This window comes from Cucurbita pepo, chromosome 6 (genome assembly GCF_057944985.1).
Source record: "Cucurbita pepo subsp. pepo isolate OVF chromosome 6, ASM5794498v1, whole genome shotgun sequence".
In the NCBI taxonomy this organism is placed as follows: Eukaryota; Viridiplantae; Streptophyta; class Magnoliopsida; order Cucurbitales; family Cucurbitaceae; genus Cucurbita; species Cucurbita pepo.
The window spans coordinates 16,444,030-16,465,151 of record NC_141803.1 but is presented as its reverse complement, the minus strand read 5'-3'; the positions used below and the strand labels follow the sequence as shown (position 1 = coordinate 16,465,151).

Below are 21,122 nucleotides of genomic sequence, written 5' to 3'. Positions count from 1 at the left end.
ACAATATCTGGACGCGTAATAGTCAAGTACTGAAGGGCGCCAACAAGAGATCTATAAAGAGTAGGATCAGAGAAAGGAGAACCATCAATAGTCAGGTGTTGAGAAAAACAATCATGGGAGTGTGGACTAGTTTGCTATTTAGCAAATGAGCACGAGTAAGAATATCTCGAGCATATTTTAACTGACTAATAAACAAACCATCAGGAGTGGGTGAAGCTTCAAGACCAAGAAAGTAACTGAGAGAACCTAAATCTTTGGTAGCAAACTCAAAATGAAGCTTGCGAGTAAAGCTGTCAATAAGAGATGAGTTGTTGCCAGTTACAATAATGTCATCAACATAAAGAAGCAAATAGATAAGGTTAGATTGCTGATGAAAGACAAAAAGGGACGTGTCAGCGCGACTGCAAGAAAAACCAAGTGTGAGAAGAAATGAGCTAAAACGCTGAAACGAGGTGCGAGGAGCTTGCTTTAAGCCATAGAGGGCTTTCTTTAATAGACAAACATGAGTGGAAAATTGAGGATCAATATACCCAGGAGGTTGTTCTATATGAATACGTTCAATAAGAGTTCCATTGAGAAAAGCATTCTTGACATCAAGTTGTCGAAGAGACCATTTATTTGTGACTGCAATAGAAAGTACAACATGGACAGTGGTAGCTTTCACAACCGGATTAAAAGTGTCAGTGTAGTCAAGACCAGGAACCTGAGTATAACCTTTGGCAACAAGACGAGCCTTGAAACGCTCAACGGATCCATTAGGCAAATATTTAATACGAAACACCCTTTAGAGCCCACGTTGTTGGTGTTGGTAGGGCGAGGAACCAAAGTCCAAGTATCATTTTGTTGTAGCGCTCGAATTTCTTCATCCATGGCAGCAACCCAAGCAGGATTCTTAGCCGCAGATTTGAATCCTTTTGGCTCAGTGGATGCAAGAAGAGCATAAAGAAGTCCAGATGAGCCCAAAATACCAAGATTTACTGGATGACGAGTCTTGAATATACCAGCTTTGGCTCGTGTGATCATAGGATGAGAGCCCAAAGAAGAAGAATCAACAGTAGGTTCAATAGAGGTTGAATTAGAAGTCGAGGGTGGCAAAGTAGAACCTGCAAGAGAAGTATCAACCTGCACAGACTCATCCACAAGGTCAGAACAAATATCACACGAGGATGAATTGGATCGAGGAGTGTGCGATGATGAAGTGGTCAGGGGGGATGAATCAATATGATAAAGATGTGGTTCCAAGAAATTTGAAATAGGAAGAGAAGAACGAGGTTGGGCTTGGGAGCTAGGGATAGCAGGAAAGTGAGTTTCATCAAATTGAGCATGGCATGTGATATATAGCTTAGTGGTGGCGGGATCAAGATAGCGGAACCCTTTATCAGCAAGACTATAACCCAAAAAAATACAAGGAATGCTACGGGGAGAAAGCTTGTTAGGCATATAATCACGCAAGTAAGGATAAACACGACAACCAAAGGGATGAAAACTGTCATAATGTGGAGTGTAGCCATGGAGGAGTTCAAAGGGTGACTTACCTCCAAGAAGTGGAGTAGGAAACCAGTTGATAATATAAGCTGCAATACTCAAGGCGTCAATCCAAAAACGAGGAGAAAGATGAGAGTGAAAGAGAAGGGCCAATCCAGTCTCAGTCACATGACGATGTTTTCTCCCAGCATGACCATTTTGAGCAGGTGTATATGGACAAGAGAGTTGATGGTGGATGCCAGAATTACGTAAATGAGTTTTGAAACAAATGCTAGTAAATTCGGTACCTCCATCGCTTTGAAATACCTTGATACGAGAAGAATATTGATTTTCCACAAATTTTTGAAATTGAAGAAAAATATCAAAGAAATCAGATTTAAATTTTAAAGGGTAAAGCCAAGTGAACAGAGAATCATCAATAAAAATAACATAGTAAAGAAAACTCGAATTTCATTTGATGGGGGAAGAACCCCAAAGATCACAATAAATAAGATCTAACATATGAGACGACCTACATTCATTGAGGGAATAAGGCAATCGATAAATTTTCGCAAGCTGACAAGTATTACATAATGATGGAGAAAGCAACAAAGACGTAAGAGAAAGATGACCTTTTCTATTTAAAAAAGAAATAACAGAATGATTCACATGACCCAGGCGAGCATGCCATAAATCATATGAAGCACGTAAAGATTTGTTTCTAAGGACTAAAATAAAAGCAGAGTTGCCGCGCTCCAGCACATCTAGCCCTCCATCTCTTTTACCGGTTGCCACCACCCTTCCTGTTTGACAATTCTGGATAGTAATAAGATTATTAGTAAATGTAACGGAGAGAGGAAAATCAGACGTTAATTTACTGATGGAAAGAAGATTTTTAGTGAGATGAGGGACAACCAAGACATCTAATAAGTGAATATTTGGAACGAGAGAAAAAGTACCGGTGTGGGTAATGGGTAGGGATGCACCGTTTCCTACGATCACAGAGTCCTTACCCATGTAATTTTTAGACCGATCCAAAATAGATGGGTCGGCAGTCATATGGGCCAAAGTCCAGTGTCCAGAAACCCATCAGTAGCATCGGGTCCAGCAATAGAACATGGCGTGTTAAAGGCTTCAGCAAGGTGAGCATGAGAAGAATCAGGTCGAACATACAGTTGGTTACAGCGGTCAGCATAATGGCCCTGTTTGCGGCATATTTGGCAGTGAGGTGGTTGACGACCCTAACCTGAGTGCGTTCGTTCTTGATTGGAAGAGTTATTTTTATGGGAATAAGAACGACCTCGCTGGTTGTTAGAGAAAGCATGGTGGCTTCCATGGGTGCGACCATGATTAGTGGCTGTGAATGTTGTAGGAGTGGAGTCAAAGAACTCAAGGGAGCGCTGGAACAACTCAAAACTTTCAGCTTTAGAGACTAAATTTGCAAAATAGGGGATAGGGGTGAGAACCATCTAAGCAGTAGAAAAAGCTGAAAATTCGGTGCCGAGTCTATGAAGGAACCAGTGCATTTTATCAATGTCCTCGACGGGTCTGCCAATGGCATGAAGTTTGTCACAAATTGTTTTGAAAGCACGGGCATACTCAACAACAGGTTTGGTGCCACGTTTCATTAGCTGCAAGTCATCATTGAGTCTCAGTTCATGAGCTTCCGAAGGATGGCTGAATGTAGTTTCCAACGCAAGCCAAACAACACGTGTAGTAGAGAGACCAACGACAACAGCCATGGCTTCCTCGGTGGGAGAGGAGAGCAAGAGACAGAGAAGTCGTTGATCAGCTGCTCTCAACGTCAAATATTTGGGGTTGGGTGTTGAAGAGGTTTCTGGTTCAAAGCGAGGTGGTGGAACCATAGTTCCATCAACATAGCCCAGCATGTCTTGACTCTCAAGGAGATGGAGAAGTTGGCTTTTCCAAAGAAGATAATTGGAGGAAGAAAGTTTGATGGTGATCATATGTATTAGAGTGTTGAAAGAAAGAATATGATAAGAGAATTCGGAAGCCCTAGAGGAAAAAGGATCAGGGTTGTTAAACTGAAAGGGCTCTGATTTCATGTGAATGTTTGCTGAAACTACCACACCTAAATGGTGGTGAAAGTTTTCTTATTTATAATCATTTACAGAATAGAGAAATATGGTAAATTACAAATAATATGGAAGAACAACAAAAGGAAGAATAATAAATGAATACAATATATTTGCCTTTAGTAAAAGGGCAAATATGGTAAGTCGTAATCTAGATATTTGCCTTATAATGAACGGTCAACTATCCTTAACAGCTTTCATCAAGGAAACAATTTAGAAGTGAGGAGTCGTCAAAGAAGCCATTTAAAGCTTGTTACAAGTGTGGAAAACCTGGCCATTTTAAACGAGATTGTCGGGTGAAAGTGGTGTGCCATCGTTGCGGTAAGCCAAATTGCCGAGGTAAAATGCAGGAATCAGAAGCAAATGTTGTACATGAAAGTATAAGTTCTTTAGATCCAATTTGGGAACATTGCTTAACCACTGAGGTTCTTGACCAGCTAACAAATGTGACTTCAGCTGTACATCACGATGATGTTTCTGCAAATGCTCATGCCTTTATAGACTACAATGAAGAATGAATTGTTGATTCTTGTTGTTCTCATCATGCAACTCGAAATGAAACTCTTCTATCAGATGTTCGTCCACATTTTCAAAAGAAGGTCATTATGATAGCCGATAATTCAATGCATCCTGACGAAAGAAGGACATTTATATGATGAGAGTGTTCTACTCAAGGACGTTTATCATGTTTCGGGTTTAAAAAAAAAACTTGCTTCTGTATCACAAATAACCGAGTCAGGAAGGTATGTTTGTTTTGGTCCTAAAGATGTTCAAATACTTTCTAATGTGAAACATGTTGCTGCTGATATCCTGTTCGGTGAAAAAAGAAAAGAATCTTTGTATGCTTTATCAGCTAGTGATGAATAAATCAAGAAAGTTGGTCATAATGCAAGCTCAACTGTTTGGCATGCTCGTTTGGGTCATATGGGTCTTCAGTTGTTCAGAAAATATCCACAAAACAACTTTTTGATGGTGTCCGTCTTTAAAGATATTCAGCATGATGAGATTTGTCCAGGCTACCAATACGGTAAGCCTCATCGTCTTCCTTTCACAAGCTCAAAGAGTAGAGCTTCAACAATATTAGAATTGATTCATTCTGATCTTTTGGGACCGACGCGAACAACAAGTTATTCCGGCTTTCATTACGTGATGGTGTCTGTGGATGATTTCTTTCGCTTCAGTTGGGTATACTTCTTAAAACACAAAAGTGAAACTTTTTCAAAGTTTATTCAGTTTAAGCGTGTGGTAGAAAAAGAATTTGAATTGAATCAAGTGCTTGCGCACTGATAATGGAGGGGAATTTCTTTCAAATGATTTTATGGAATACTGTAAGGAGCATGGGATTCAGCGTCAATTGACTTGTCCAGAAACCCCGCAACAAAATGGGGTGGCTGAGCGCAAATTAGCTCATCTTACATCAGTTTGCTTGTCTTGGCTGCATGCGAGGAGTCTTCCAAGAGAGTTATAGGCGTCAACTTTTCAAATAGCTTGCCATGTTGTAAATCGGCTTCCCCCATGGCCAGGGACAAGATCATCACCATTCGAGCTGGTTTATCATCATAAACCCAATGTGAGTTATTTTCGTATTTTTGGGTCTATTTGTTATGTTCATGTACTGAAACATAATCGAACAAAACTTGACCCAAAGGCCAAGAAATGCATTTTTTTTTGCTATGATACTCATAGAAAGGGTTGGAGGTGTATGGATTTGGAAATAAAGATGGTTATTGTGTCTCGTGATGTGGTGTTTGATGAAATTTCAAGTTACAAAGACGATGCAGAAAACAGCAAAAGTACAACTACTGTTGCACTTTTTCCTGACGATTCTATGTTAGGGAGAAAAGAATTTCCAATTGCGACAGACATTCAAGCTGAAGAGAACATAGAAGCGACTACAAATATTGAATTTGCCACAAGAAAAAATCCTCAAAGACAGAAAAAGTTACCCGGTCATTTGTCTGATTTTGTAGTTGACATTAATCAATTTTCTGTTTTGTCATGTTTTTTTTTATGGGAGATACAAGTGAAAATGAGCCAAAGTTGTACAGTGAAGCTAAAAGAATTTCAAAATGGGAAAATGCAATGATGGAAGAAATTTTAGCACTCGAAAAAAAATGACACTTGGGAGCTTATCCCAAAGCCTCATGATGCAGATTTAATTACTTGTAAGTGGGTTTACAAGGTGAAGAAAAAAGCTGATGGTAGAATTGATAGACACAAAGCTCGTCTTGTTGCTCGTGGGTTCTTTCAGCAATATGGTCGAGACTATGACGAGACTTTTAGTCCGGTCGCAAGGATGGTAACATTATGGACAATCATCTCTTTAGCTGCTAGTAAAGGCTGGAAATTATGGCAGCTTGATGTGAAAAATGTTTTTCTTTCCGGAGAGTTGGATCGTGATATTTTTATGGAGCAGCCACAAGGATTTACCTCTAAGGAATATCTTGATTATGTTTGCAGACTTAAGAAGGGCATTATATGGACTCAAACAAGCTCCTCGTGCTTGGTTTGGTAAGATTGCTCAATATCTTAATTTTTTTTGTTTTAAGTCTTCATGTGCTGATCCGAGCTTATTTGTTAAGAAAACAACAACTGGATGCACCTTGCTCTTACTTTATGTTGATGACATGATTATTACTAGTGATGATAGTGTTGAAATCAGTAGTCTTCAAGATGCCTTGTCTGCTCGTTTTGAAATGAAAAGATTAGGTGAACCTGATTGTTTTCTGGGTTTGAAAATTAAGAAATGTGATGATGGTTATTTTCTCTCTAAAAAAGGATATGCATCAAGTTTATTGCAGAGATTTCGTATGGAGAATTCAAGAGAAAAAACTACTCCTATGGAACCAAATCTCAAATTAGCTAGAAATGAAGGGAAATCATCAGTATATGCTACATTCTTTCGTCAACTTGTGGGTAGTTTATTCTATTTAACTATCACAATGCCATACATTGCTTTTTCAGTAAGAGTTGTGTCTCAATTTATGGATCAACCACATGAGACTCATTTAATTGCACAAAAGAATTATTTGTTACATCAAGGGCACTCTAAATTATGGATTAATGTATGAGAAATCAAAGTCATTTTTATTGAGTGGTTTTGTGGATGTTGATTGGGTTGGTGACGTGAACGACAGACGCTCCATAACAGGATTTTGTTTTACAGCAGGCTCTGCTGCAATTTCATGGTGCAGTAAAAAGCAAAGCACCGTTGCTTTGTCAAGTTGTGAAGCAGAATATGTAGCTACTACCATGGCTACTCAAGAATGCTTGTGGCTCAGAAGGCTTATTCAAGAAATGGTGACTACTCTCAATCAGCCAATTCAAATTAATTGTGATAATGAAAGTGCAATAAAACTTGCTGGAAATTCGGTGTTTCATGCTCGTTCGAAACATATTGAAACTCATTATCATTTTGTTCGAGAGAAAGTATTATCGCAGGATGTTGAATTGCCGAAAATACATACTAATGAGCAAGTTGCAAACATATTTACTAAGTCACTTGCCAGAGGAAAGTTTGAAGCTTTTCGTAAGTCTCTCGGAGTTATTGAGAAATAAGCTTGCACGAAGGGAGGCTGTCAGAATTTAGTGCAACTTACTGCTAGTTGAATTAATCAAGCTGTTGAGTTATTCATCTTTATTAGGAGTCAACCTGAATGGTGTATTTCAGTTGAGTCTTCACAGCCACAGTACAATACTTCATTATTTCAGTTGTCTCTGGATTGTCTTCTTTGAGTAATAATAATTTCATATTTATTCACACCTTTGAGCGTGAGATATTGTGACAGCTTAATAGACGCCATTAGGTGAGCTTCTGTCTAGCGCTCAATAGTATGCACATTGAGAATATTTGGTAAAACTACCACGAAGAATGATAATAGAGAGAGAGCCATTGGAAGGGTCCTGGTCAAGCTGCTAATAGAACAAAAAAAAATAGAAAGAGAATGGAAAATCCCCCATAAGAATTCCATGGGGGTGTGGACTATAGAGACGCAATAGGCTTCAGAATTAGGGTAAGGGCTCTATTCTGAGAAAAGGGCAAGAGACAAAGAGAGAGGGTGCGATGGTGGCTATGCAAAAATGGCAAAAATTGAGAATGCGAACTTTGGGGTATATTTTAGACGAAGAAAGAAAGAGATGGGCAAAGATGGAGTGGGGTCTACACCTTGTGGACTGGTTTGCTATCAAGCAAATGAACACGAGTAAAAATATCTCGAGCATATTTTAACTAATTAATAAAGAGATCATCTGTAGTGGGTGAAGAGCCACAATGATAGATCCAAAGACAGCAATTCTGTTTACAGCACACCATTGTCAGGAGTAGAGATTACTAACTTTATTGAGTAACTTTAGGAGAACTATCAGGAGATTTAGTGGAATAAGTTACTAATCTATGGAGACAGCGATTCTGTTTACAGCACACCATTGTCAGGAGTAGAGATTACTAACTTTATTGAGTAACTTTAGGAGAACTATCAGGAGATTTAGTGGAATAAGTTACTAATCTATGGAGCAACGATAGGAGAACTTAGTGGAATAAGTTACTAATCTATGGAGCAACGATAGGAGAATTTAGTGGAATAAGTTACTAATCTATGGAGCAACGATAGGAGAATTTAGTGGAATAAGTTACTAATCTATGGAGCAACGATAGAGAATTGGTAGTAGTTGCCAAATTGTGGACTAAGTTTTGTGGTCATGGACTAAGTTTTATGCTTGAATTAGGAAAATCGACAGAATTGGTAGTAGTTGCCAAATTGTGGACTAAGTTTTGTGGTCATGGACTAAGTTTTATGCTTGAATTAGGAAAATCGACAGTAGTTCTTAACTTGAGGAGAAAGTTCAGGAAACAAGTTAGTGTTTTCTCTGCTATATATATACCCATGAGAATATGCTTTCTTCACAACAATCCAACAAAGAAGAGAATTAAAAAGCAAGTGCTTAAGGTTTTATTTGTTCCATAAATCTCACTCCCCTCAAGTTTTTCCTTTGCCTCTTCTACTTGTTTCGACATAATTCCAATCGTGGGTCAAATCCAACATTTGGTATCAGAGCTTTCAGGATGCCGAAACAAATGCCGTCACCATACAAAGTCACCGGAGGAGAAGTGACAACGATAAAAAGCGAAAAGGAGGGGAGTGTAACGCTCAAGTACCCATTACTCACGAAAAGTAACTATGCAGCATGGTCTATCAAGATGCGTGTCAACTTACAGGCACAAGGCGTGTGGGACGCCATCGAGCATGGTGACATTGAGGAGTATAAGGACAGGATAGCTCTTGCTGCCATATACCAAGCAGTCCCTGAGGACGTTCTTCTCATGTTGGCAGAGAAGGCCAAGGCAAAGGAAATGAGGGAGACGCTGCGAAGAATGCATGTGGGTGTGAAGCGTGTCAAGGAAGCAAAGGTGCAGATCTTGAAGAGCGAGTTCGAGGCTATCTGCATGAAGGACGGTGAGTCAATAGACGAGTTTGCCATGAAGTTGACGATGATCGTCAGCGGTATCCGTTCCTTAGGTGACATGGTGGAGGAGATCTCTGTCATCAAAAAATTCCTTCGAGCAGTTCCACCAAGATTCATGCAAATTGTTACCTCCATCGAGCAGTTTGGCGACCTCAAGAACATGTTAGTTGAGGAGGTCGTTCATCGTCTTAAGGTCCATGAGGAAAGACTTCGTGGCTATGAAGACAAAGAGGAGGAAAAACACCTCTTACACATGAAGAGTGGCTCGCACGGACGAAAAACAATGATGCGGCTGACTCTTTTCTTTCAAGTACGAGGGGATGTGGCAGCCATAACAAGGAAAATAGAGGTCATGGATGTGGTCGGAGACATGGCCGTGGACGTGGTAGCAGAGGAAGTCATGGCAATACCTCACAAACCCAAGACAATGCCAACCCCTGAAAGAACAAGAGTATGATCAAGTGTTACTCTTGTGGAAAATATGGGCACTGTGGTACAGTGCCGCAAGAAGAAGTGAGTTGAGGAGGCTAACCTCACACTCACGCAAGATCAAGAGTGCGCACTGATGTTGGCCGAGAAGATGCTCAATGAAGAAACGGTTATGGTGAACCTTCTCACAAAAGGAAAAGACGGAGTGGAGACCAACATGTGGTACCTTGACAATGGAGCAAGCAATCACATGACCGGAGATCGAACAAAGTTCAAGGAGCTTGATGAGAAGCTTATTGGAAACGTGAAGTTTGGCAATGGATCAATTGTACTGATCCAAGGCAAAGGATCCATCTTGTTTTAGTGCAAGCATGGCGACCAACGTTTACTGACCAAGGTTTACTATATCCCAAACTTGAAGAGTAATATTATCAGTCTTGGTCAGATGATGGAAGAAGGAAGCAAAGTGGAGTTAGCTGGCTCGTTTCTCAAGATGTTCGACATAAATGGAACCTTGTTGATGAAGGTAAAACGGTTGCATAATCGCCTGTACAAGATACTATTGGAGACCAGCCAACCCACCTTCCTATTGACGACATTTGCAGACCCAGCTTGGCTATGGCATGCAAGACTTGGGCATGTGAATTTTCAGACGCTCAAAATGATGGCAGATAAGAAGATGGCTACGGAGCCACAAAAATCATACACCCGAACCAGCTATGTGAAAGTTGCCTAGTCTCCAAACAAACAAGACTGCCATTCCCAGCTCAAACCAATTTCCATGCTAAGCGATCACTGCAGCTGGTTCATGCAGATTTATGTGGCTTGATCACCGCATCATCGATTTCTGGTAACGAGTATTTTCACTTACCACTGCAGCTGGTTCATGCAGATTTCTGTGACTCAATCACCCTATCATCGATTGCTGGTAACAAGTATATTCTCTTACTTGACGATTATAGTCGTTGGATGTGGGTGTACATGCTCGAAGAAAAAGGAGAGGCATTATGTGCATTCAAGAAGTTCAAAATACTCGTTGAAACTTGGTTAGATCACAAGTTGAAAACCTTGCGCACCGACAAAGGTGGTGAGTTCTTATCCCAGAACTTCTCAAAGTTTTGCAAAGAGGAAGGTATCAACGTCAACTCACTGCACCGTACACTCCACAACTAAATGGTGTGGTCGAATGAAGAAATCACACCATAATGAACACTACAAGAAGCTTAATAAAGAGCATGCAAGTCTCGGGCATTTTTTGGGGCGAGGTAATATGACATGTGGTTTATCTTCTAAACCGTTTACCGACAAAGGCACTGGACACTCGCACCCCCTATGAAGCATGGTTCTGCAATATACCTCATTTCGATTACCTAAGAGTCTTCGGTTGTATAACACATGTTAAGATGGAAAAACCATATATCAAAAAGCTTGATGACATAAGCCAAAAGATGATGTATTTTGGCATAGAGGATGGGACCAAGGCATACAGGTTGTATGATCCACGACATAAGAAGATTCATGTAAGTAGGGATGTCGTATTCAAAGAAGAGAAGAAGTGGGATTGTTACAGAGTTCAAAAGGCCTCATACCAACGACAATGTATTTCTTACTTATAAACCCATGATCATCCCCTTAATTAGCCAATATGAGATTCCCTCCCAACAATCCTCAACAATCCTCGATAACTCTCCCCTCGAACAAAGTACACCATATAGCCTCCCTTGAGGCAGCTCTCGAATAGCTCTCCCCTTAGTTGAGACTCGAATCCTTCTTTGGAGCCCTCGAACAAAATACACCATTTGTTCGCACCTTCGAGGCTCACAACTTATTTATTCGACGCTTGAGTGTTCTATTGACATAGTTAAGGGCATGACTCTTATATCATGTTAGGAACTATGAACCTCCAAAATTGTATGATATTGTCCACTTTGAGCATAAGCAAAAAAGTCTCAAAGTATAAACATGTCCTAACTCACTTTCATATACTCAAATTGTGCAAATGAACTACGGCACCCCTATAGTCAAATCGTTAAATTATTGGCTACTATTACTACAAAATAGCCATGCGTTACAAGTCTCAATGTATAAGCATATTCTAACTACTCTAGTATACTCAAATCGTGCTAAATAACTACTTCACTTCTTATAATCAAACCCTTGGCTACCATAATGATAGGATAGGCATATACAACAAATCTTAATGTATAAGCATGTCCTAACCCACCCTCATATACTTGAATCCTTGGCTACTAGAGCTGCATGATAGCCATACATATGAGAGTTCATGCCTATTTCGATGTTTCTTCATGTGAATTGACGGTTTGCTCAAGAAAAGTTGCAAGATTCTCGGTTTGACATTATCTTGCATGGCGGCTTTTATCAATGTTAGGTGGAATATTGTCAATAATATCGATAAATTATATAATTGAACCCTAATGTGATGTCCCACATTGGTTGGAGAGGAGAAGAAAACACCCTTTACAAGGGGGTGGAAACCTTCTCCTAGCATACGCGTTTTAAAGCCTTGAGGGGAAGCCCGAAAGGGAAAGTCCAAAGAGAACAATATCTGCCAGCGGTGGATCTGGGCCATTACAAATTGTATTAGAGCCAGACACCGAACTATTTGCTAGTGACAAGGTTGTTCCCCGAAGGGAAGTAGACACGAGGCGGTGTGCCAGTAAGGACGTTGGGCCCCAAAGGGGGGTGGAATTTGGTGGCCGCCCACATCGATTGGAAAAAGAAACGAGTGCCAGCGAGGACACTAGGTTCCGATGTGATGTCCCACATTGATTGGGAAGGAGAACAAAACATCATTTATAAGGGTGTGGAAACCTTCCTAACAAAGCCCCGACGTGACCTCCCAATTGGGGAGGAGAACAAAGAGTCATACTGTCTTCTCAAAATGGTGTTAATAAAAAGGACTAGGGTTTTCTCACCCAAAAAAAAAAAAAAAAAAAAACGAAAATTGTATTGAACGGAATATTTTATGTTTATCCTCTCTCCAAGACAAGATTAGATATTTATATCTCAAGTGGAACCTCAATTTAAAGAAAATAATATTTAAAATTGGGACTTTTTAAAAAAATCATTTTTAAGGTTGTTTTGTCCTTGTCTTAACCACCTTTACAATGCCACTAAATCACTTTAAAAATAATTATTAACTAATTATGTCCTCTTCCACCACCCAACCCATGTTCTCATTCTTAAAAATAATAATGGAAACTCACTCTTTCTCTAAAATACTCAAATAAAATACATCATTTGCTCGACACCCGAGTCTCTCCTTCTTTGAAGCTCTCGAACAACTTCCCCTTAATTGATATTCGACTCTTTCTCTGAAACCCTCGAACAAAATACACCATTTGTTCGACATCTGAGCTACTATGACTACAACTTTGACATTCTTAATTTCTTGATTTGAAACTTGAGAATTCTATTGAGGCATGACTCTGATATCAGGTTAGAAGAAGAACAAAAAAAAAAAAAAAAAAAAAAAAAAAAAAAAAAAAAAACTTGACGTAAATTTACTTTTTGTTTCCTCAAAAATTGCATTCTCCATAAAGACAAAGTCGCTTATATATTCATGATCTTCTTGATTAGCTAATATAAAATATCAACCATCCCGACTAAAAAAACATATATTTTGGCATTAGTGATTAGCCAAAGACTCGTATTAAACTCGAGCTTCAAACAGCAACGCATCAGATTTGACAGCAGAAATGGCTGGAACATCGGAGACGAACTGGGTTGTAGAAGTCGGTGAGCTTCTCCGGCGAGACGGCCTTCGAATGGCTTTAGAAACTCCAACTTCCATCTTCAAGCTGCCGGATTCAGTAACCAAAGAAAACCCACAAGCTTATTCCCCTTCTCGTCTGCTTCTTGGGCCATTTCATGAGCTCAGCCATGAGCTTCACAAAATGGAGATCTTCAAGCTGGAGCAAGCAAAAGTGACCAAGGAAAGATTTCAGCTTCCTGAGCTCACTCTAATGGTGGATCAACTCAAGGAATTAGAGGTCCCGATTCGAGCCTCCTATGGCGCAAATTTGGCGATCGGCTCGGACGCTTTGGCTTCGAGAATCCTCATTGATGGCCTGTTCTTGATCTGGTTATTGCAAATCTATGCTGATGAGAAAAATTATCAAGGTAAGTAATCAAACTATCTTGGTTTGGAAGTTTAGTAGATTGATTAGTAAAATTTTTTTTTTTTTTTTTTTAAAGTTATTAACTTAGAACGATTTTAAGATAATTATATAGTAGCTATTGATTTGAAAGTTTAGGAGATCGGTTAAAAAGATTTAGTAGTTATTGATCTGAATGTCTCGAAAACCTAAGGGATTCTTCAAGGTTTGTCCACGGAGGATGAGTTAGGGCCTAAGATCAGACCGAAAGGTGTAGTCGATGGACAACAGGTGAATATTCTTGTACTACCCCTTGTTGGTCCCGAGGGACGGAGGAGGCTAGGTTAGCCGAAAGATGGTTATCGGTTCAAGGACGCAAGGTGCCCCTGTTTTTTTCAAGGTAAGAAGGGGCAGAGAAAATACCTAGTTGGGTTATGCAATCTCCACGGTCAATACTCATCACATGTATGTTATTTCTAAAAAAAAATTAATAAAGCATAATTGTTAAGGTTCGTGTTCTTCCGTTATTTGTTTCAACATATTTCAATCGTGAGCAATTTTTAACAGGGTCGTCTGATCGGCTTCATAACCGACGATATAAGCTCGAATTGCCAGTTTTCGACGAGCAAGAATTGTATCTAAAACTCGAGGGAAACATGGCGACAATGACCCGGAACGAGATACTCAAAGATTTACTAAAGCTCGAGAATCAAATTCCAATACAAGTACTCAAAAGGGTATTACCAAAAGATTTGATTGAAAATTTGCCTATTTTGTTCTACAAATTCTGCGTGTTCGTCTCACCATTATCACTTCCTTCAGCCGACAAATTTACAACATCTAATGACAATCCATTCCTTAATTTGTCCGAAATTCTCGACCAATCTCAACATTTGCTTCACTTTTTATACGCTTTACTATACTACCAAAGGTTCCTGGCTTACAGGCCAAGCCAAGACTACAGGTCTGGATCTTTGTTCGTCGAGTTATTGAATTTGTTGGCTAAAGTTGTTCAAGTTGGCATTGTTCAGCAGCTGGTTGAAGCTGTGGGTTTGATCCAAAGCTTAATTGGGATGCTTGGGAAAATCCATCACTCATCGCCGTTCGAAACCGAAACCTCCCCCGGACTTCCTTCAGCTACGAAATTGAGAAAAGTCGGAGTGAAATTCCACGGCGGCGATGGTGGCGGGTTCGACGACGAATCCGCCACTCTAACACTACCCATCGTCACAATCAATGATTTCTACGAAGTAATATTAAGAAATTTGGTGGTGTTCGAAGTCGAAGCGAAGTTGAATCCGAGTAGTTTATCGCATTACGTGACATTAATGAATGGACTGATTGCTACAACGAAAGATGTTGGGATTCTCAAGCGAGCTGGGATTATCGTCGGAGGTCGTTCAGGCGATGAAGACGACGTTGTAAAGCTGTTCAAGGACCTTGGAAATGTTGTCGTGAAAGGGGGTTTCGATTCGGAAGAGGGTCGGTCCAATTTCGAGTCGTTTATGAATTTTGAAGGTCGGATCGGTGAAGAAATTATGAAGTACTATGAAAGTCGATGGATGGTTAAAGCGGAAAGATTTGTGAAGAGATATATATTTCCTGTGCTGCAAGGCTTGATGATATTGGTGGTTGTAGTTCTTATTCTTATTGTGGCTATACGCACAGTTTGTGGTTGGTTTAGCTGTCCAAAAATCATGGGACATAGGATTATCAGCTCAGCATATGATATGCTTTAGTTTAATTTTTGTATTTCCTTCTTATGCTTTCATTCATGTAATGGTGGATGTAATGGTGGATTATGAGTAATCTCGATATGTACAATTGAGTGAACTAGTTATACTATGTTGAACACAACTCGTGGGGTAAAACATTCGCACTCTTTATTAAAATCAATCAAGAAGAGATTACAAGACATTCCATAGAATACTACTACTATTAGTACTCAAGCAAGCTGCGAGACAGGATGTCCCACTATGAGGAAAAACCTTTGTTGGCTATATGAGATGAAACTACGAGGCTATTTTTGGTCAGGCAGTAAGGACCGTTAGGGTCGACAAGGTCAAGATACCTTCGATAAGGATCAAAGAGAGGGACATATCGAGGACTACTTTCAAAAGCTATCATGAGCAAGGAGATTACTGATAAGTTCTTTCAACCTGATCAATGTTTTGCGGAGGTTTCGTTTTAGACAAACTGAATGTTCATGAAGCTTTCTCGTTATTGTCATTGTAGCCATCTTTGACGATATACCAGTGTACACCAAGAAGGAGTTAGTTGACAGTGAACACCTAAGGGGAGTTTTGATGGTGTTATGAGCACATCAATGGTACACCAAGACCTCCAAGTGCGAGTTTTGGTCATCTGAGGCAGTTATGAGGTGCCAAGACTGACCAGAGTCACTAAGGTACGAAGTTGAAATTTTATAGAAGACTTGTACAGGATATTTCCAGGATTTCTGCAACGCTTACACATTTAACCAAGGAGGGCAAGCCCTTCGATTGGACACCAACATGGGAACAAAATTCCAGGAACATAAGGAAAGGTTGGTGACTGCACCCGTCGTCATAGTACCAGATGAATCAGACAACCTTGTAACATGTAGATGCGCCTAAGGTAAGGGTTTGGGGTGCATGCTTATGCAGAGGGGTAATGTGATTTCCCAAATTGGTTGGGGAGGAGAACAAATCACCCTTTATAAGGGTGTGGAAACCTTCCCCTAGCAGACGCGTTTTAAAGCCTTGAGGGGAAGCTCGAAAGGGAAAGCCCAAAGAGGACAATATATGCTAGCGGTGGATCTGGGTCGTTACAAATGGTATGAGAGCCAGTCACCGGACGATGTGCCGGCGTTCTCACTGTTCCCCGAAGGGGGGTAGACACGTGGATTGTGATGTCCCACATTGGTTGGGGAGGAGAACAAATCACCCTTTATAAGGGTGTGGAAACCTTCCCCTAGCAGACGCGTTTTAAAGCCTTGAGGGGAAGCCCGAAAGGGAAAGCCCAAAGAGAACAATATCTGCTAGCGGTGGATCTAGGTCGTTACAGGTAAGGTAATAGCTTACGCTTCAAGGCAACTGAAAGAGCACAAACGAAATTACCCTACTCATGATCTTGAATTAACAGTGGTAGTGTTTTCCTTGAAGACGTGGCAACATTACTATGGATAAAAAAGTTCAAAGTATACACTAACCATAAGAGCCTCAAGTTTCTGTTCACTCAGAAGGATCTTGAATTAACAGTGGTAGTGTTTTCCTTGAAGACGTGGCAACATTACTATGGATAAAAAAGTTCAAAGTATACACTAACCATAAGAGCCTCAAGTTTCTGTTCACTCAGAAGGAATTGAATATGAGACAGAAAAGATGGTTGGAATTAGTAAAGGATTATGATATCAAGATCCTATACCATCCAGGTAGAGCCAATGTTGTAGTTGATGCTTTGAGCAGGAAGACTGCTCATACCTCTGTAATGATCAACAAGCAAGAGAAGTTACCGGATGAGATGAAGAATGCTGAAATTGAGGTTGTAGCTAGAGGTGGTACCGCTCAGATAGCATAGATGACTGTGCAACCCACCCTATGAAAAATGAGTTATGAACGCCCAGAAATCTGATGAGCACCTCAGCAAAGTATGGAATCAGATAGAAATAGAGAGACGAGTGGGGTATTCAATCTCTTCAGACGGGGGTTTGTTGTGGCAAGACTGCTTGTTTGTTCCCGAAGATGAAAAAATCTTGAACGAGTTTATGACTGAAGCTCATGATACATCTTATACGTTCCACCTAGGAAGTACGGAGATGTATCAGGATCTGGAAGGATTTTATTGGTGACCAAGGATGAAGAAGTACATAGCAGATTTCATAAGCCGATGCTTTACTTACCAGCAAGTGAATGCCCCGAGACAACACTCAACAGAATTGCTACAGCCCTTGAATGTTCCTCAGTAGAAATAACAATCAGTATGTATGGACTTCATCTCGGGTTTGCTAAAGACTAAACATGGTTTTAACGTAATTTGGGTAGTTGTAGACAGACTAACCAAAACGACTCACTTCATTCCAGGCAAGTCCACATATTGAGTAGATCGGTGGGCTCAGTTATATGTTAGAGAGATAGTACGTATGCACGGAGTGCCAGTCTCTACAGTGTCAGATCGGGACACCAGGTTTACCTCACAGTTTAGGAAGAGTCTTTAGAAGAAGTTAGGAACGCAGCTAAGATTTAGCATGACTTCCTACCCACGGACGAAAGGGCAAGTTACAAAATTGCACTACCACCAAACCCTCGATGTCGTGCACAATGTATTTCATGTATCCATGCTACAAAAGTACACGTCAGACCCATGTGATAGGACAACCTACAAAGAGAAATTTGTCAAAATTTTGGCTGCAACACTAAGTGATTGCGCAACAAAATGATTTTTTTTGTAAAAGTCTCGTACGGTAATCATCGTGATGAGGAGGCAACCTGGTTACAAGAAGAAGGCGTGAGGAAAGCCTGTCCTGAACTGTTCTAAGAGACACCAACTTCTAGGGATGAAAGTTTCTGAGGAGGGGGAGAGTTCGTAGCACACGAAAAAAAGAGGGGTCAAAGTCAACAGATGGGCAAAGATGACATTTTGTGACCCAAATCATTTTTGGGGGACCAAATGGAACCCTAGGGAAAGACATGCAAAAGAGAAAGGGTGAGAGAGAGAGTTAGAGAATTTGAGGAGAGAAAAAAGAAAAAAACAGCAAAAAAAAACTCACTAGACCACAACTCGAGTTCATTTCCAACCAAGGAGTTGTTGCAAGAACTTCATCTATGAAGGAAGAAAGAGATTTGAGTTGCAGAAGCTCCATTTTTCGTTAAGAAAATCGAGAATCCGTGAGGTAAGATCTTGAGCATTTTCCTTGGATCCAAGCCTTTATCCTTTGAATCGAGATCCAATGTTTTGATATGTTTATCTAGGGAGGGAGCTCCACAGATTTCATGAAGGAGCTTGGAAAAAATCTTGGACTGAGAGCAAAACTTCGGAGAGTTTATCCAAGAATGGTAAGGAAGAAAACGTACATACGTCCAACGTCCATAACTTAATCTGTAATGAGGTAAAATTTAAGAAAGAAAATACCAAGACGTAGTTAGGATTAAGTTCTACAACTTTGCTGAAGAAACAAATCGATTTGAATTATAGATTAAAACATATCAAAATGAAAAATATGAGAAAAACCTAATTGATTCTGCGTTGCAACTGGAAGAAAATTGTTTTTGGCGAGCCACGTGTAGACCAGCGAGAGGAGAAGCACATTGAGATGAGAGATACATGTCGCTTGCTGCTTGGAGCAACGCATCACATGTAGAGTAGAGCGACCAGCTCCATTCGGTCGGCGACACGCGACTACTGCTCGATCCGACACACATCCATCGACTTAACCTGCGGTCAAAACCGTTTGATGCTTCAACCGAAACCGTGTGTGCCCCACATCAATGTAAGGAAATTCACGCACACGCCTCTGGATTCGAACCCATGCATTCGTCAGCGGCTGACCAACCCGAGCATGCCATGTGGCAGCATCGAAATGCACATCCATACGCGTGCATGGACTTGAACGTAGAGTGTCTCTCTAGTGCGTGGAAGCGCGTCTTGTGCACGGGAGGGTCAGTTTTTAACCTGTTTGACTTCTGGTTTCTCGATTTTCATCCTGATTCCAAGTCCAACCATATATTTATGTGAACTAGGACTTAATTAAGAATCAATATTTTTTGACATTCTATTTGCGTAAAAACGCTAAGCGAAAGGGCAAGCGTCAACCATGTAAGTCATCACATGGATTTTTAGGAAGAAATACGTGTAGGAATCGCTTGGGAGCATGCACGCTAGAATGTTTACCTTAGGTGGTAGCTTTTCCATGCAATGATTTTAGGTAATATGAGTATGGATGCACAATGTGAAATGCTATGAGAATGTAATCTTGCTTTACTCTTCCGTTATATATATGTATGTATGTGTTTAATTCATGTTGAAAGGAGGAGGAGAATTTGTGAACTCTACGCTCCGTGTGTTGATGGATGTTATCATCCCGTTGAGCATGTATACTTATATTTGCATGAATTATATGTGGATTCTAGATAATTAATATGTGCACACCCAGTTAATTTTTTATGATCCAATATTACGTTAAGACTAGGGATTGGTGATTAGAGTGACTAGTCACTAAGTCTAGACCTAACCTAACACCTAGGAGCCTAACAGATGGCCACGACCTATGAACCACCTTAGGAGTGTCCTTAGGCTGCTAGTTGTGTGAATGGTGCAACAACTTCGTGGGAGACCAGGGGTTTCTGATGACAACCCACTACTCCTTGCCATTTTGCATGGGAAACGAGAGACCCACGTCATACAACCCATTAGCTGCATGGGATAAGGGAGGGTTCACACCCCCTAATGAGGGGTACTATTATAGACCTTAGAGGTTTTAGCTCACCCCTAGGTAAGATGTCATATAGTCTTAGAGAGTCATGCATGAGGTAGCGCCTCGTAGAGGGACACCAGTCATTCATAGCTTGACACAAGAAATTCTTAGGGTTTGAAATAAAAGGACGGAGAACCAGAATAGCCCCAAGGGGATAAGACCAGAATCAGATGTCCGAGAGCTCATGAGAAGCTCGTGGGAATCTGTTAAGCCTAGAATGCGATGAGGGCCTACAAGTAGGTGGCTTACTGAGTATAATTTTTATATTCATCCTTACTTTCTTTTCCTTTTCAAGTGTTTGGAGGCTGTTAAACCTATTAAACATATCCCTAGCAGACGCATTTTAAAAACCATGAGAAGAAGTTCGAAAGGAAAAACTGAAAAATGACAATATATACTAGTGGTGGGCTTGGGTCATTACATGAATGTTGACGCTCGTGGAAGGGAATGGACAAGTGTTTTCGCTTGGTAAATAGAGGAAAATCAAGCAATCAACTAAGCTCGTAGGCAGATCTGAAGCGCAATGGTGAGGTGTATCTTAGATGCTATGGTGAAATTAATATTTAAATATTTTCGACTCCAAATTAAAATTATCGATGAAATAATTCTAGAGTCTACCACAAACATTGATATTGATAAAATAATATATTGTCGTATGGTATTATTAGTTTAAATTAAAATGACGTATTATTTAATAATTATCAACTTGAACTTGTCACGTCAAGGGTCAACATTATTTATTCAGCAATTATTGTCCATATAAAGTCTTTGTTTTGTCTTCATCTTATCCACTCAATATTTAATTAATATTTTTAAAATTATTAATTACTCCTCGTTGCTCACATGTAGTAATTATTAATTCATTATTTCCATTTTAAATGGTTGGTCAAACCTTCGTTAGATCCAAAGAATGCTTTGAGATGGATTTAGAAAATATATAAAAAATCTCACGTAGATTTTGTGAATGTTAGGATAGTACATGGATTGAGTTGAGTTGATTAGAAAATTCGTTGGAACTGATTCAAAATTTTGGGTCGGTTGGGTTAGTGACTCGAGCAATTCGAATAGAGTTCACAATCCAAACCATTTTTTTTTTGGGTT

The 21,122-nt window shown here is 40.1% G+C and overlaps 1 protein-coding gene across 1 annotated transcript; it reads left to right on the top strand.

The window, feature by feature from the left end:
- Window positions 1-13,110: 13,110 nt before the first annotated feature.
- LOC111796801 (putative UPF0481 protein At3g02645) lies at window positions 13,111-15,357 on the top strand. The gene is made up of 2 exons (XM_087124981.1): window positions 13,111-13,595; window positions 14,138-15,357. Exons 1-2 carry the CDS (start codon window positions 13,172-13,174, stop codon window positions 15,307-15,309), a joined length of 1,596 nt encoding a protein of 531 aa, XP_086981107.1. The 5' UTR covers window positions 13,111-13,171; the 3' UTR covers window positions 15,310-15,357.
- Window positions 15,358-21,122: the final 5,765 nt, after the last annotated feature.